The sequence below is a fragment of the Lissotriton helveticus genome, chromosome 2_1, assembly GCF_964261635.1.
Source record: "Lissotriton helveticus chromosome 2_1, aLisHel1.1, whole genome shotgun sequence".
Lineage (NCBI taxonomy): Eukaryota > Metazoa > Chordata > Amphibia > Caudata > Salamandridae > Lissotriton > Lissotriton helveticus.
The window spans coordinates 1,944,450,573-1,944,464,807 of NC_136059.1; the positions used below are offsets into that span (position 1 = coordinate 1,944,450,573).

Sequence of the window (14,235 nt, forward strand, 5' to 3'; positions counted from 1 at the left end):
ACACACCTTAGGGTGTATGTGTAGATGATACCTACTCAGAGTCCATTCAGGGCCAAGTACCACTGGTCCTGAAGAAAGCCAATTGACACTAGATTGTTTGTAGACCACTTCACTTCGTTGGGATGTGTGAAATCATTTCTCCTCTTTCATGTACGCTATTGATTTTAACCCTGCCCTCGGAACTCTTTAATAAAATACTCTCCTGCAATTTGATTTAGTATCCTGGATGTAGTTTTAAGGTTCGCACTCGCTATGTTCACCTATCCCCCCCAAAAAAATCCTGTCCTGCTGTAATCAGGTTTTGAAGCACACCTAGGAACATTTGGCCCCCTATGTGGGAACCCAATTATGAAGCATGCTGCCAACTATGTTGGTGGGTGAGAGTCCTTTTAAAAACCTAATGGGTTTTCTTTAAGAAAGACAACTTCCATGACCTATGAGATGTTGGTCGTTTGAAACCACATATAGCTAGTTCTCGTTATTTATCTAAAGTTCAATGCCTGCAAGATGTTCCATCAATTTACGCTGGATGTACTTTAGGTGTTGTGAGGAAACAATCATGAGGTAGGTACTACAGGTGAAGCAGAGATACTCTCTAAGATTTACTGATTTCCAGAACTCTTAGGCACATGCACGGAAAGAAATCTCAAGCTTTACTAACTACTCTGGAGTCGAGACAAGCCTGGACGTTTAATTTAATGAAATGGGTTCAAACTGGAATAAAGCTAATATAGATCCATTCAGGAGGTTTACAGATACTGTTTGAAAGGATTCAGGTGGGACACTCATAGACTTAAAAGCACCTCCAAAGATGAAGTTCTGCTTCTCTAAATGAGCACTGGTCTAATAACCAAGTAGACAACTGAGACTATGAAGAATAAAGCATTTATTTTCGGATTTGGATGTGAAAGATGTATTTGTTGCGAGTTAAGTCACAGAAATGGCTACAAAAGAGACCAAAATGCTTGCAATGCCATGGGTACCATTGCCCTTGACATAAAAGAAGACATTCATTATTTTAAAATAGATGCATATAACGAAACATTGTGGAAAGATGTAAATTCAGAGCAATGAGAATGCATATCCTTGGTATCAGATTTTGCCAATAACATACCATTCGCCTTTTCAAGCTTTAAAGAGTCTGACATCAAATAAATAACGTTGGTCCAATGAACACTATTAACAATCTTTCAATAACATGCATTAAAGAAGGAGGAAATGAGATTACCGATATTTTAGGTATGAAGATCATAGTCCACAAATGCACATAGGACTAAGCAATTGGGCTGAATCTTTTGCTGCATCTCAGGCAAGTGAGCATTTTAGAGAGGAGCTCTCAAATGTCAAATTTATATTAAATTATTTTTTTCAGTGCCACGGCAAGAGCAGGGATCCAAAATCCTGCGTCTGTACTTGTTTATTAGCCAGTTTACAAATATGCCTGTTTGTTAAATTGCAATAGAATTTGAAACAAAGACCAACTAGGGAAAAGAAGTAACGTTAACTGAAAAACAGAAGCTCCAGCATTCGTCAATCTTAGGGCATTATACAAACTTAAGGGGAAATATGGATAAAACATTCTGGTTGAAAAATACAAATCAACAACACTTCATGCAATCAAAATATTGCTCCACCATAATACTAGAAGATATTCTACTTTTGGATTGCCAAAGCATTCCTGATGTAGGCAGTGCTATGACTAAACTAGTTAAGCTCCTACCTTACAAACAAAATGAAGTTGACGGAAATTAAAGCAAATCACATTTTTTTCACAACAGAATTATTTCCTAACCTTTCTAACCTGACTTCCAGATAGACATAAAGTGCCTGATTCACAGAGCTTTTTTCAAAGAGTTGTCGTCCTGTCTTAAGTGTTAATTACTTGTGAATTTCCATGCAAGAATCACAAAACATTTTCTTCGAATAGTTGTATCTTATTCGAGGCTTGAGAGTTACAAAGCAGTGTATGTTAAAGACAGTGCTTAATTTGAGACAATGGTTGCAAGTGGGGCCCACTGGCACTCAGTTTTTAGGGACTTCATTTTCCTCATCAGACTTTGATCCAGAGCAACACAGTGAAAAACATAAAAGTGGGAAAGAAGGAGGAATAGAGAGACCAAACAACTGTGACAAAGAAATGACGTAAAGGGGCAGAGGGTGTATTAGTGGTGGATGAAAGAGGCTTGAGGTGAAATCAAGCCAGCACATCCTTGGTATTCTTCAACCCTGACAATCAATAGCACCCGCCTCCGGCTTCTGACCTAAACTTTGGGCCAGGCCCATATCATTTTACAAATTTAGCATTGAATAAGGGCCTGAATACGTGCACTAACAGGTCATGTTTCAGACATCAGGATATTACGCTAAGAATCAACGCATCTGAATAATCCAGGGAATTTCAAAGCTCTGAGTTAACTTGTGGTGCCTGTATATTTCTCAGAGCAATTGTATAATTTGGATGCTGAAGAGCCAGTACTTCAAAAGACAACTTTAATATAATTTAAAGCTTGTGTTGTTTATGCAAAATGTGTTCTTCCATCACGCGTCATGAACGATCGCTAAACATGCTTAAACATTTACTGTTTTTTTTTATTGTCTTCTAGTAATCTTTCTTGCACTCAGTAGTAATAGCCTGGGTCATGCTTTCCACATCAATTGCAGAAATGATGGCAGACTGTATTGTCGTAAACTTGTAGTTAATGAACAAACACTTCCATTAATATTTGTCTGTATCCATACTTGTCAACAATAAAATGAAAACGTTTCCCTATGCAGCCCCTCTTAATGTGTTAAATTGTGTTGTTATCCATAAGAGTTTGTACTTCTCACCGTTGTGAAACCTAATACGTGAATTTCCAATGCTTTGTCAATTTAATTCAATTACTATATCTGTATTCGAAATGCACAACGCAAGGCAAGCTATGAACACATATTCTAAAAAGGATGCAATTACTTTTACATTGGTAAGAGAAATTACATTACATTTTATCAATGCAGGCTGAAGAACGTCAATGGTGCTCTCTGTTGTGGAAAAATTATTGATGTGTAACACAATAAATGTAAAGTTCAGACATCAATGATGTGATATGTTTCTGCTGTATTAAAGTTTATATATGTTATTATGGAACAGTAATATTTTAGATAGCAAGAAAGTATAGTAAGGATTTCAAAATTCGATGGATTGTTCCAATTGATTAATTGACACATGATCATTATTTTATCACCTACCCATTCCGGTCTCCAAATACATAGCTTCCATACAGCCTTTCTGACTGGCACCCTCTATATAAAAATCCGCCAACCATGTTACTGCTGCTCAGTGGCTTGAACTCGAAGAGCGACGGTTCACTTTCTAAAAAGGAACTACCACCGCATTAGGTCAACACAATTTCACTTTAGAGTTGTAAACATCAAAATAGAATAACAACGTTATGAATACTTTGTGAGTGCTACAAGAAGGACAAATTGCCCAAGCTAGGCAAAATGGAGTAAGGTTGCATTGTCTGGTCTGCTGTACCAAGCTATCATTAACTTTACAAACTAAAAATGATGCATTACTGTTTGACTCACAATAGTATTGAATGGTGATCCTTTGGAGTAATTCACGCATAAAACATGAGAAAGACAGAACTATTTACAGAAAAAAGCTTTATTTGGGAATCAGACCCAATTTTTTTAATCTACAGTAATGTCTAGTAAGTATTATATGCTACAATATTGTATATGAAAGTGCAGTTATCTTATACACCAGGCACAGAGAAGGTAGAGGCAACGTAGAGGCATAGAACTTACCTGGACTATTGACTCTCTAACTCTATTTTTAAAAATGAACAACAAATTACCACTATAGCGTATTAAAGTGATATATAAGTGTCCACGTTTCAGAGAGGAGGTTCTGCCTGCAAGAAATGAATTGCAGTGCTGAGCATGCAATCCAGGAGAAAGTTGCTGTGCATTGGAAAGATGTATTGTTACTCAGACCCAGACCTCATTCACAAAGATTTTCTTGTGAATAGTTCTGGCTCAGTACAGATATATGTGTCCCGTAGTTCAGTATTTCACAGCGAAACATGCTCTGTCATTAGATAAAGGCTTTTTAATCTGGTGAGCCAACAAGCATGCATTATCTCTGGAAAATGAAGAGCAAGTCAGACCTAAGCCTCGTGTACAACACAACTACTCATGAAACATACTCTGTTAAAGAGCCCCTTGAGTCTCAATGTGATAAACAACACTTAAAGAACTTACCATAGTCTTTACCCCTTAATATCTGTATGATTCTTGCAGAGGACCTGTTTTTTGCATTTAGATCCGGACAAAGTATTGTCAAGTTTATATTTTCATCTCTGGGGTGGAGATCAACAGCACATCTGCATAAGAGAAAACATAGCATATGCTGTTCAGAAAATGCTTAGATTTATAGTATATTGTTTAAAAACGGCAAATATTCTATTTTTTAATCAATTGTTCTTCAGAGACTGGGGTAAGGGATTTTACATCAGACTTGACAGTGCACCTGCTTTCTAGATTGTTGCAGGTAAGTGTTACCAATTCTTTGAAATATACATAGAAAGGGTTTGGCTCCACTAGAGAATCACCCTCTCTCTTTATGTTGTTGATTATTTGGTATATCATTCCACCTTCTATAGAGTAGTTCCATTGGAATGCCTGAGGGGCTATTTTACTTCTGAAAAGTACACTAAACCATCACACTGTTTATGACATTTTATTGTTCATCTCCAATATGCATTCACCTCGATTTTTGCTACCTTTCACTTAGCATTGGCTAAGCCACTAGAGCAGGCTTTAATTTGATAGCGAATAATTGCATGCAATCCATGTAAACAGCATTTGTGAATGGGTGTTATGACATACATTGGCACATTAAGCCAGACTCATTGGCTTTGCCAGAGTTTCTTATAACTTACTTTGCCAGCTTGTCTGCTATTGTATTATTCTTTCACCTTATCTCATGATGATTTGGACAAGTTCTTATTAATTACATTCCCAAGATGTTATAATTCCTTAGCACTGTTGCCAGCGATAAGATTTTCGTAACTGATTAGCTATGCATCATCATTTTAGAGAATTAAGATGGAATGTGACCACATTTTCATAACATATTGTTTTAAAACTGTACGAAAAACTAAGGCATCTTACAACACTTCACAATACTGAATAGATTTCTGTGTCCTTTTTGCATTTTTTCTGCTAATCAGATAAAGTTTCAAAATAAACACTGGAGAGGAGGTTCATTTCTGAAATAAACGTTGTTTATATAAGCCATCTTTCTCCTCATTGACCTTAAACAAAGTACACAGTAGGATCTTAATTTACTTTCTCATTTGTAAAAGAAATAACGTTTCCCGTATATATTTTTGTTGCATAACTCATCTTTTAAAAAATGTGAGACTTTCCAGTAAAAACAAAGGTGGTTCTGGCCTGTGTTTCTACTCAGGTGGTCTTGAACAATACATTCTCTCCCGAAAACTGTTCGGTGCATGAACTCAGTTTCATCAGGCAGATAGCTCCCCTCTGCCATAGATGCAGTGTTCATAAAAAGACGTCATTCCACTGACATAAACTATCAACATGCTGCATTAGATTACATTACACTGCTCTGGGGCCTCATTATGAATATATGCACTGTATAAACACAGCGCTCAACCATGGTAACTATCAGTTTTATGTTGAGACACACATCAAAATAATGTTCCCTTTGTCTGACTGAAACTGTGCAATACTGTATGTGAGGCCTTAAAATCTGAGTGATAATCTATATAGTAATGCATTACAATCATTATCCGAGGCCAATTCCTAGAGAGCCCAGTTAGAAAGTCAGAAAATTGCTTCCATAGGATTAACACTATATTTGACCACATTTTTTTTCTGAGTACTCCTGAATATCTGAAGTAGTCATAGATTTCCTCGAGTACCAACATTTATACATATGGAAAGCAGTAAATGACACCTGTGGAAACAGAAACAACTACTTAATGACAAATTAGTAACAATAAGATACCGTTATACCCCAGTTTAAGTTAGCATGAGTAATATTGGTATTATTGTCCCCATTTGTAGCGCTGTGTCATGAATAGCTTATGGTCATGTGTCATGATGCCACTATAAACCCTACAACCCCACAATATTGGACTTTTCAGTTGAATGATCCTTTACTTCATGATGTTTTGAAATGTTGTCCGCAGCATGTGATTATCTCACAACCAGTGCCGTAACAAGCGTACCATCAGCCCTAATGCAAGCAAGAAACATAGGTTCCTTGACTCCTTGTTGGGAAGTAAAGAACAACTATAATTCACATCTTAAGGGGATTAGACTCCATCTGAAAACTAAATCCAGAAATCGAGTTTTCCCTGACTGATTTCTATGGCTGCCGTTGCATGACACTGGTCCCAAGACTAGGGTGCCTCTTATTTCAGATGAGTTTTGCTTTCTCAGTAACACTCCTGACGGTTTCTGTTACTCAACAGCTCATTTGTTCCCACTGATCTGTGTCAACATAGCAGAGGAAATTAGCTGTTGTTTGGGTTTGAGCAGCAATAATATGTACTTTTCTTCTCCGTGCATTTAGTCTCTTAGCATCCCTTTCAGGGGGCTTTGCTTCTTGGAAAGCAGTCGCCATGTTCTCACTCTGGTGGCTGTGAGAGGGAGCCCTATGGTCTGCACACTCGGATATTTACTGAGATGGAAAGGAATGCACCAAACTTCTTCCATCAAAGATATCCAATTCATCCAAGATTGACTGATTTTATTGCTATGAGGTCTTTGTCTCAAAGAACATGCGAAAGTGATCAAAATGCTGAACAATGCTCTGAAATAGCATGCTTCAGCATTCTTATCCGAGTAAATAAAATGAGCTGCTTGCATTTTTGCAAATTTAGTTTTTTGCACCGTTCCTCACTTTTAACACAAAAAACCATTAAGTGGAGAAGTGTGGCTCACTGGTTAGAGGAGGCAGACCTGAAAGCAGAGGTCAGCTTGGGACCAGGGTTCAATTCCCGGCTTGGCGGGGTCTTGAGTCCTAAAATGTCCATGGACTCGACAATTCTCGCTCCGGCGCCTACTCGATTCACGGGTTCACACTCTGCGACTCTGGGCAATAGCTTGCTTAATCTCCACAACGGCCCCTCGCGGCGGGATGCCTGGCTTTCACCTTGCGGATACCCTGCCCGGGTTATCTCACAGGGGAATACTAGGACGGGTTCCCTAAGCAAGCGCTTAGAAACCGCTTGGTGATTTGCGCTATATAAATTCCTGTACATTTACATTAACTTTCTAAAAACAATTACATACAGCAAATGTAATTGATTCAGGACAGCGAACAGTGTGTGCTTTAAATGCACTAACTAATAACTTGCTTAGGGCCATATGTATCATAGTTCCGTTTTGCGAATTCCAAATAGCGATTTTTAAGGAGTCGCTAATTAGAATTCGCAAAATGGTATGTATGTACAAAATCGCATTTTTATAGCGATTCCTTACCATTCCTAATTTGCGATTAGCAAATTGCTAATTGCAAATTACCCATTCATTTCTATTGGCCAGGAGGCCCATAGGGATGAAGGGGCAATTTGCGATTAGCAAATTAGGAATTTTTTCAAGGGTGCAGGGGTGCCTCAAGAACACTCTGCTGCACCCCTGAAAATGACATTTGGGGGCATATGGCGCACATACATGTCCTAAGGGCATGTATGAGCGTCATATGGCACCTTTGGTTTTGTTGAAAAAAGCTTTTTTAAAAGAATTCACAACTTACCACCAACTAGAAGTTGGTGGTAATTTGCGAATCCTTATGGGCATTTTTTGAATATTTTTTCTTTGATACATTGCATTTAAGGAATCGCAAAATTTGCGATTCCTTAAGTGCAATCGCAAAATAAGGAATAGCAAATTTTGCGATTCCTTATTTTGCATCAAACATGTTACATACATACCATTTTGCTAATTAGCATTCGCAAAGGCCGAAATTCGCAGAATTTCGGCCTTTGCGAATGCTAATTAGCTTGATACATATGACCCTTAGTGCATTAAATGTTTTATACTCAGTTCTACGGTCAGTTATTTCTTTAAATATGAAACAGATGCATTTAATTTACAAGAGGTCAAAATGGCAATGCATTAGCTCATCTGTGTGTATGTGTGTGTGGGTGTGTGTGTGTGTGTGTATCTGTGTCCGGAAGGTGGCATGTAATGAGGTTCTTTGGAATTTTTGCCTGGGACAGTAAAAATTCTAGGGCTTGCCCAGTAGCTAGCATAATGACTCAGCCTGCCTCCAGGTATCACTTGAGCTATCTTGAATTATTTTAAGATGACCTACATTTCTGCTGAGGCATTGCATATACAGTGATATACATGAAAGGAGTAGGGTGGAGAGCATTGGATTTCTCAAGATAAGCTAAGGGTTGCAATTCAAATGTGGTACACAACAATAAAATTGTAGATGTTTTGGTTCTCATTAATATTTTCAGTGGATTTCCTCACCCTAGCACATGTCTAAAACTACTCCAAAATGTTAGAATTAAACATGATGTGCAAAATATCCTTTAATGCCTCTGTCTTTACCGATGATGTAGCCAAATTAATTTCCCACAGTGAAAAAAATATTTGCCTATGGAGAAAAAAAAAGAGAAAAACAAGATTTTTGACACTGATGATGCATGATTACTTGAGCTCATTGACTTATCTGTCAATCTCTAAATTTTTATCAGTACTTCTAATGTGTGTGCGATCATTAATGGTGTAGTCCTTAATTGGATCGCTTCACTGCTGAATAATCGTTCTCAGCAGATCAAAATCAGCAATTTCTTTCCAACCCAGTTAGCTAATTGCAAGGTGACCCTCATGATAATACGGTTATGGTGAATCATTACCTTGAACTTCTTGGGATCATCTTCAAGCACACCGAGATCCTGTGTTATCTTGAATACGATCTCTTCAACTGATATCAACTCAATCTTGGTCCACCTCGTACACATAATTCAAAATGTAGGGGCCGATTACGAGATGGCCTTTAAAGGCTCCGACCTGTGATCGGAGACTTTAGGGCCGCATCATAATGGCTGGTCGGTTTACTTTCCGACCACCTCATTATGTTAGAGGCGGTCGCAAAGTAAACCAGCTGGACATTTCGACTGGCTTCCGACAGGCTCGGAGAGCCCGTCTGCCAGTCAGAAGCTGGCAAGTAATCTCAAGGGCGGGTCTTTCCACCTTTGAGATTACGATCACGGTTTCCGACATGGTTTCCATGCCGTCTGTTCGACATGGAAACCATGTCGGAAAGCATGTTTGGGGCCCCCAGCAGGTCCCCCTTTGGTGCATAGCCTCAACTTGGAGGCCGAGGGGACACCTGTGGTGCCATCCTGTTAAATCCCTGCACCCTGCCACGGGGTGAGGGATGAACTGCACCTCCCTTTCCTCAATGGGAGCTTGTGTTACGGCTGATTTACGACCGTAACATGAGCTTCCATTAAGGAAAGGGACCATGAAATCAGTTGGTCGGGACCGCCGATCGGGTGTCGGTCGGTCCCATGATCGAGACAGTGTCGGGCCGAAGTGATTCCGCCCAACATCATAAGATTTATTTTAAGACCAAGAAATATCTAAAAAGGTAAGTACATTTTTCATAAGAAATACTCTTCACTTTATACTTTCTCACAGTGCAATTTTCAGTTCAGCAATACTAAGCTATGGGAGGAAAACAAGAATGCGAATTTGCAGGTAAGTTTACAACTTACAGTCTTAGTTTTCAGGTTGAAGAATCAGCATCAGGCAAGGTTCAGGTAGGTAGCTAATCTGCACCTCCAGCAGCACAGGGGCGGCAAAGTGCAGGGTTCAAATTTGTAATCTGAAGTGATGATGCTCACAGGTGAGTAATGTAGTTTGGTATCCCAGTCTCCAGGGGTTTAAGTAAGCACAGAGGGACCACAAGGCAGCACCAAACTTACACCCTCAGTGGCCAAGGGGCAGCCAGGTGCAGAGTGCCAAAACAGCATCTGGCACAATGCAACCCAATGGGGGAGATTGGTTTTGAAGAAAGGCTGCAGGACAGGAGGCCAACGAAGAAAACCCACAGCAAGCCAGGTAAGTAAAGATGCCAGGGGACGTTGGACACAATCCTCTAGGCCCAGGGTCTTTGGATACAAGGGTGTCCTTAGGCATTGGAAAAGCCTTATGTGGCAGGTCGCAGTATGGGGGAGTCTTCGAATTGAAGCTGCAGGCGTTGAGGTGGAGTCCAGCAGGAGTCATCCCATGGTGAACTCTTGCTGAGAAGCATTGGGGAACCTTCACAGGACCGGTGGGCCACTTAGACTCGGGCCGTGGGCGTTGAGTGCAGACGTGGGTTCAGATGTGGTTTCACGGCTCCTCAAGGCAGAGTTCTTTGTTCTTTAAAGTTGATTTCTTCTAGACAGGTCCGCTGTCCACCGGAGAGCTTAATCTTTGTTGAAGGCAGGTAGTCCTCCCAAGGCTTTGGAGGTCACTGGGCTACAGGACGGGTCAGCTTTTGGCGTAGGTTCTGTGAGGGCTGCAGATAGGCTGGTAGGGCTGGGGCCAAGTCGGTTGGAGTCTGCAGTATTCTCTGCTGGAGCAACGCTGTAGTGTATGGATTTTCTTGGGTCATCAGGACTCTGATTTCAGGGTCTCAGGGTGCCACCTAAATACGAGCTTTAGGGGAGTTCCAGGGGAGTGAACGGTAGGGACCAATAGGTCTCTTACCTGTGGGTGGCTACACCCACAATTATGCCACCCTCCTCTGGAAGGGGGGCATAGCCCTTGCCCTGATTGGATAAGTCCCATCATGTTCAAGATGTTGTACATTCAAAAATGTGCTAGCAGCAGAGGATGGGGTCACATTACAAAGACGGCAAGGCCTTTGAAGCTTTCCTCTTGTGCACTGTGCTCATCCTGAAGGAGAAGGTGTGACACATCTGCCCAGGATGGGCTTTGTTTCTGGCCTCAGAGAGCAGTGACTATCGGCCCAGGGGTCCAGAAACACGTCTGGTAGTGGCAGAAACCACGCCAGGGTTGGTAGGTTTTCAGGGGTCACCGCTGAGGTGCCCTCTGGGTCCGTCTTTCAATAAATCCAACACTGGCATCAGTGTGGGTTTATTGAAAGGATTTGTTTAGTACCACACACTCCGGGGTTCAGTGAAGCCCTCATGGTGCTGGGGAATTCAAGTTGTCGAGTATCCAACCCATGTACTCTCTATGGCTTAATTAGCACTTACAATATTAAGAAAAGACTTAAATATTGTAGGGGCGTATCTACGCATGCAGATATGCCCACACCTGAGATATAGTGCACCCTGCCATAGGTCTCTTAAGGCAAGCTTGGGGGGTGACTTATCGTATACCTTAAGCAGTGCTGCTCGGCATGGCACACAGGCAGTGTGCCATGTTGACCTTGCCATTTTTCGCTGCACCAAGGCATGTAGGCTGCAGTAGCAGTTAGTGGGGCCTTGGTGAGGGGTCCAGATGGTACACTCCTCAATGCCCTAGGTACCAGGGGTACCATTTACTAGGGACTCACAGGGGGGCTCAAGTGGTGCTATTCGTGGAATCGTTTTTAGGGAAAGAACACTGGTACTGGGAACCTGGACAGCATGGACCCAGTACTCTACAGTCAAAGTTGCATCAAAAGCCAGGCAAAATGTGGGGGAGTACTGCAACAGAAGCTCGCTTTCCACAGCTGTGCTTTACAACATGGAGCAAAAAAGGATCCGATCACCCCATCCTACTGACTTTCCAATGGCTTCCCAATAAAACCAGATTCAGTTATAAAACTGCTTGCAGTACCCAAGTAATCATATCTACAGGCACCACCCTAATCTGACCAAAAAGTGGAAACTCTCGAGGTCAGCAATCACTCTGTAGCAGTGAATGGCTATAAGTGGAAACCCTGCTTTTATAAAACAAAACTGATTCTCTCTTTGGTTTTGCTACCAACATTTTGAACTCTCTCACTCCTCTTCGCACCACGCCTTAACATGCTACATCCAGAGAGCAACACAAATAAATAGAGGGAATACATAAATGTTCAACATTGTGAGAGGGAAGGGGAGATGGGGCACCATTGTATAGGGCTTTCATATGGTCCTTATTCGCTGGAGTTTGCTCCTTTCCCTGTCACTACTCTGCACTTTCCTTGGTAATAGCATGTATAGTCGTTTTTGCACTGTTACGTGTGGTTCAAGCTTCTGCATGTTAATTGAGGAAAATGCATATGGTGTTCTGGTTGGGAATTAACTTTAATAAGAATATCACTTTTCTAATTTAAAACTGTATGCATTGTCTTGTGCTGACTAAGAAGACATCAGAAATAACTGAAGCCTGATCAAATTGCACTACATGATCTAGTTGTAAAAAAATGTTAAGACATTTTGCTGGAATACCAGGAATAAAATGTTTACTGTTGCAAGAGAGGAAAGGTGTGGAAGCTATAATTTGGTCTCTAAAGGATCACCTACTACGCCTTTCAACATATCGCCTACTGGCGCCAGTACAGTATTGATTTTGAGAGAAAAACATCCATCTTTGAGTTACCAAAACATTTTGCAAAGTGCCATGATTTCTTTGTGTCCCTTGACCAAGCACACTGACCCTAAGTTAACAATATTTATATATTATAATGACTGCCCATAAGTTAACATATATATATATTAAAATGACGGCCCATGGGTACTGCCTGCGGCACATGCAAAGCGAAATAAGATCAGTGGACTGCTGTTAGTAGTTAACATACCTACCTGCCGGGGTTATGAAGTCCATGAGCAAATATTTCAGGCGGCTGATTGGTGCTGTTGAAGTGTGGGTTAGTCCGTGGAATGGAATAGGGCGCGATGCACAAATCTGTATCTACGTCGATTCTTAGGACGGAACCTGTAAAATCACTGAAAAGAAATGAGAAATTCATAATAGCATTGATTAAAAAATGACAGATAATGTGCTTTGTGATAGCATACATGCTCTTTGGTAGACATGATTCATAACACCAGGACATGGACGTCGGGACTCATGATAGTAACTCTGATACCCTAGACTAAGAAAAAAGTTGAAGTAAATTTGTTTCAAGGCTCGCTCTTTTACCCATTGACTGCCCTGTCAGTGTATACACATGTCATAAAAAATAATTTTCAGAGCGCCTTTGTGGCGTGTGTCTGACGTTGTTATTTTTCTCACCTCAATCACTGAGTATGATTGACTGATTTCTTATATCAGTTTGTGTTTGTTACCACGTTTATGTTCTCCAGCGTATTTCTACAAAACGCAATGGATTTATGGGATTATAACGACAGGCTATTAATTGATCATTTTGTTTTATATTTCCAGTGCACGCACCTGTCTTATGATGAAGGTAAGGCGATGTCCTTTTGCGCACAGTTCACTGCAGTTGTATATTATTATTCAGTTACATTAATAGTCACAGTAAGCTCAGGCCTGTTTTGTTTATGTTGGTTGACAGATATTTCAGCTGCAAATATGTGCTAGGACCTTAATATATAACATTTAGGGGCAGTTTTCAAATTAAGATTGAATAACCTATTAACAGCTTATCCAAAAAAACATCCATGGAGATAGGGAGCCAATGGGCCACCATCAGACGAAGCTACGCATCCAGGGAAAATGAATAACTATAATTTCTACATCTAATTTCAAATCCACCTATCTGATCCCTAGACCACTGAAGGACCCTTTCCATATACAGCCACAGCAATAAGATCACCACCATGCTCTAGTTCAAGCAAGAACGTTTATTGACCATCTCACGAAAGTCCCTTTGCTTCAATGTGATATCACACACCAGAGAAAATGGCTGCCAGCATACCACTTAAGGAGGGCCATCCATTTCCAATGAAAATTCTTCATTAGACTAATAAAGTCATTAACAGAGGTGCTTTAGTTTATATAGTATATGTTACAGGACTACACCTTTCGGCTGGTGATACAATCGGAGGTTCAATCTGTCTATGAAACTGCGGATTACTATAAAACTCTACTCAAAAGTGCATAATTACAGTCGCAATCAAAGTAAAGAGCACGTTAAATGTGCCAGATATGGTCCATTTTCCAGTGTGGGAGACAGTTATAATTAGACTGCTGCACGAGACACTGCTATGCAAAATACACAACAAACACTATCTGAGAGCAGTCCAGAAGGCCAAAGAGCCCATTCAATATATAAATACTAGAATCACAGCATACTGAACACGCCTAAAC

At 40.5% G+C, this 14,235-nt stretch overlaps 1 protein-coding gene across 2 annotated transcripts in view; it reads right to left on the reverse strand.

Annotated features, from left to right (window-relative positions):
* Positions 1 to 14,235, reverse strand: part of HHIP (hedgehog interacting protein) — a 225,279-nt gene that overhangs the window by 57,215 nt on the left and 153,829 nt on the right. For both annotated transcript variants that reach the window (XM_078676879.1, XM_078676878.1), the window contains exons 7-9: positions 12,765 to 12,908; positions 4,249 to 4,370; positions 3,229 to 3,352 (exon numbers count right to left, since the gene is read on the reverse strand). In XM_078676879.1, the coding sequence (XP_078533005.1) occupies positions 3,229 to 3,352; positions 4,249 to 4,370; positions 12,765 to 12,908 (390 nt within the window). The remainder of the gene's footprint in view (positions 1 to 3,228; positions 3,353 to 4,248; positions 4,371 to 12,764; positions 12,909 to 14,235) is intronic.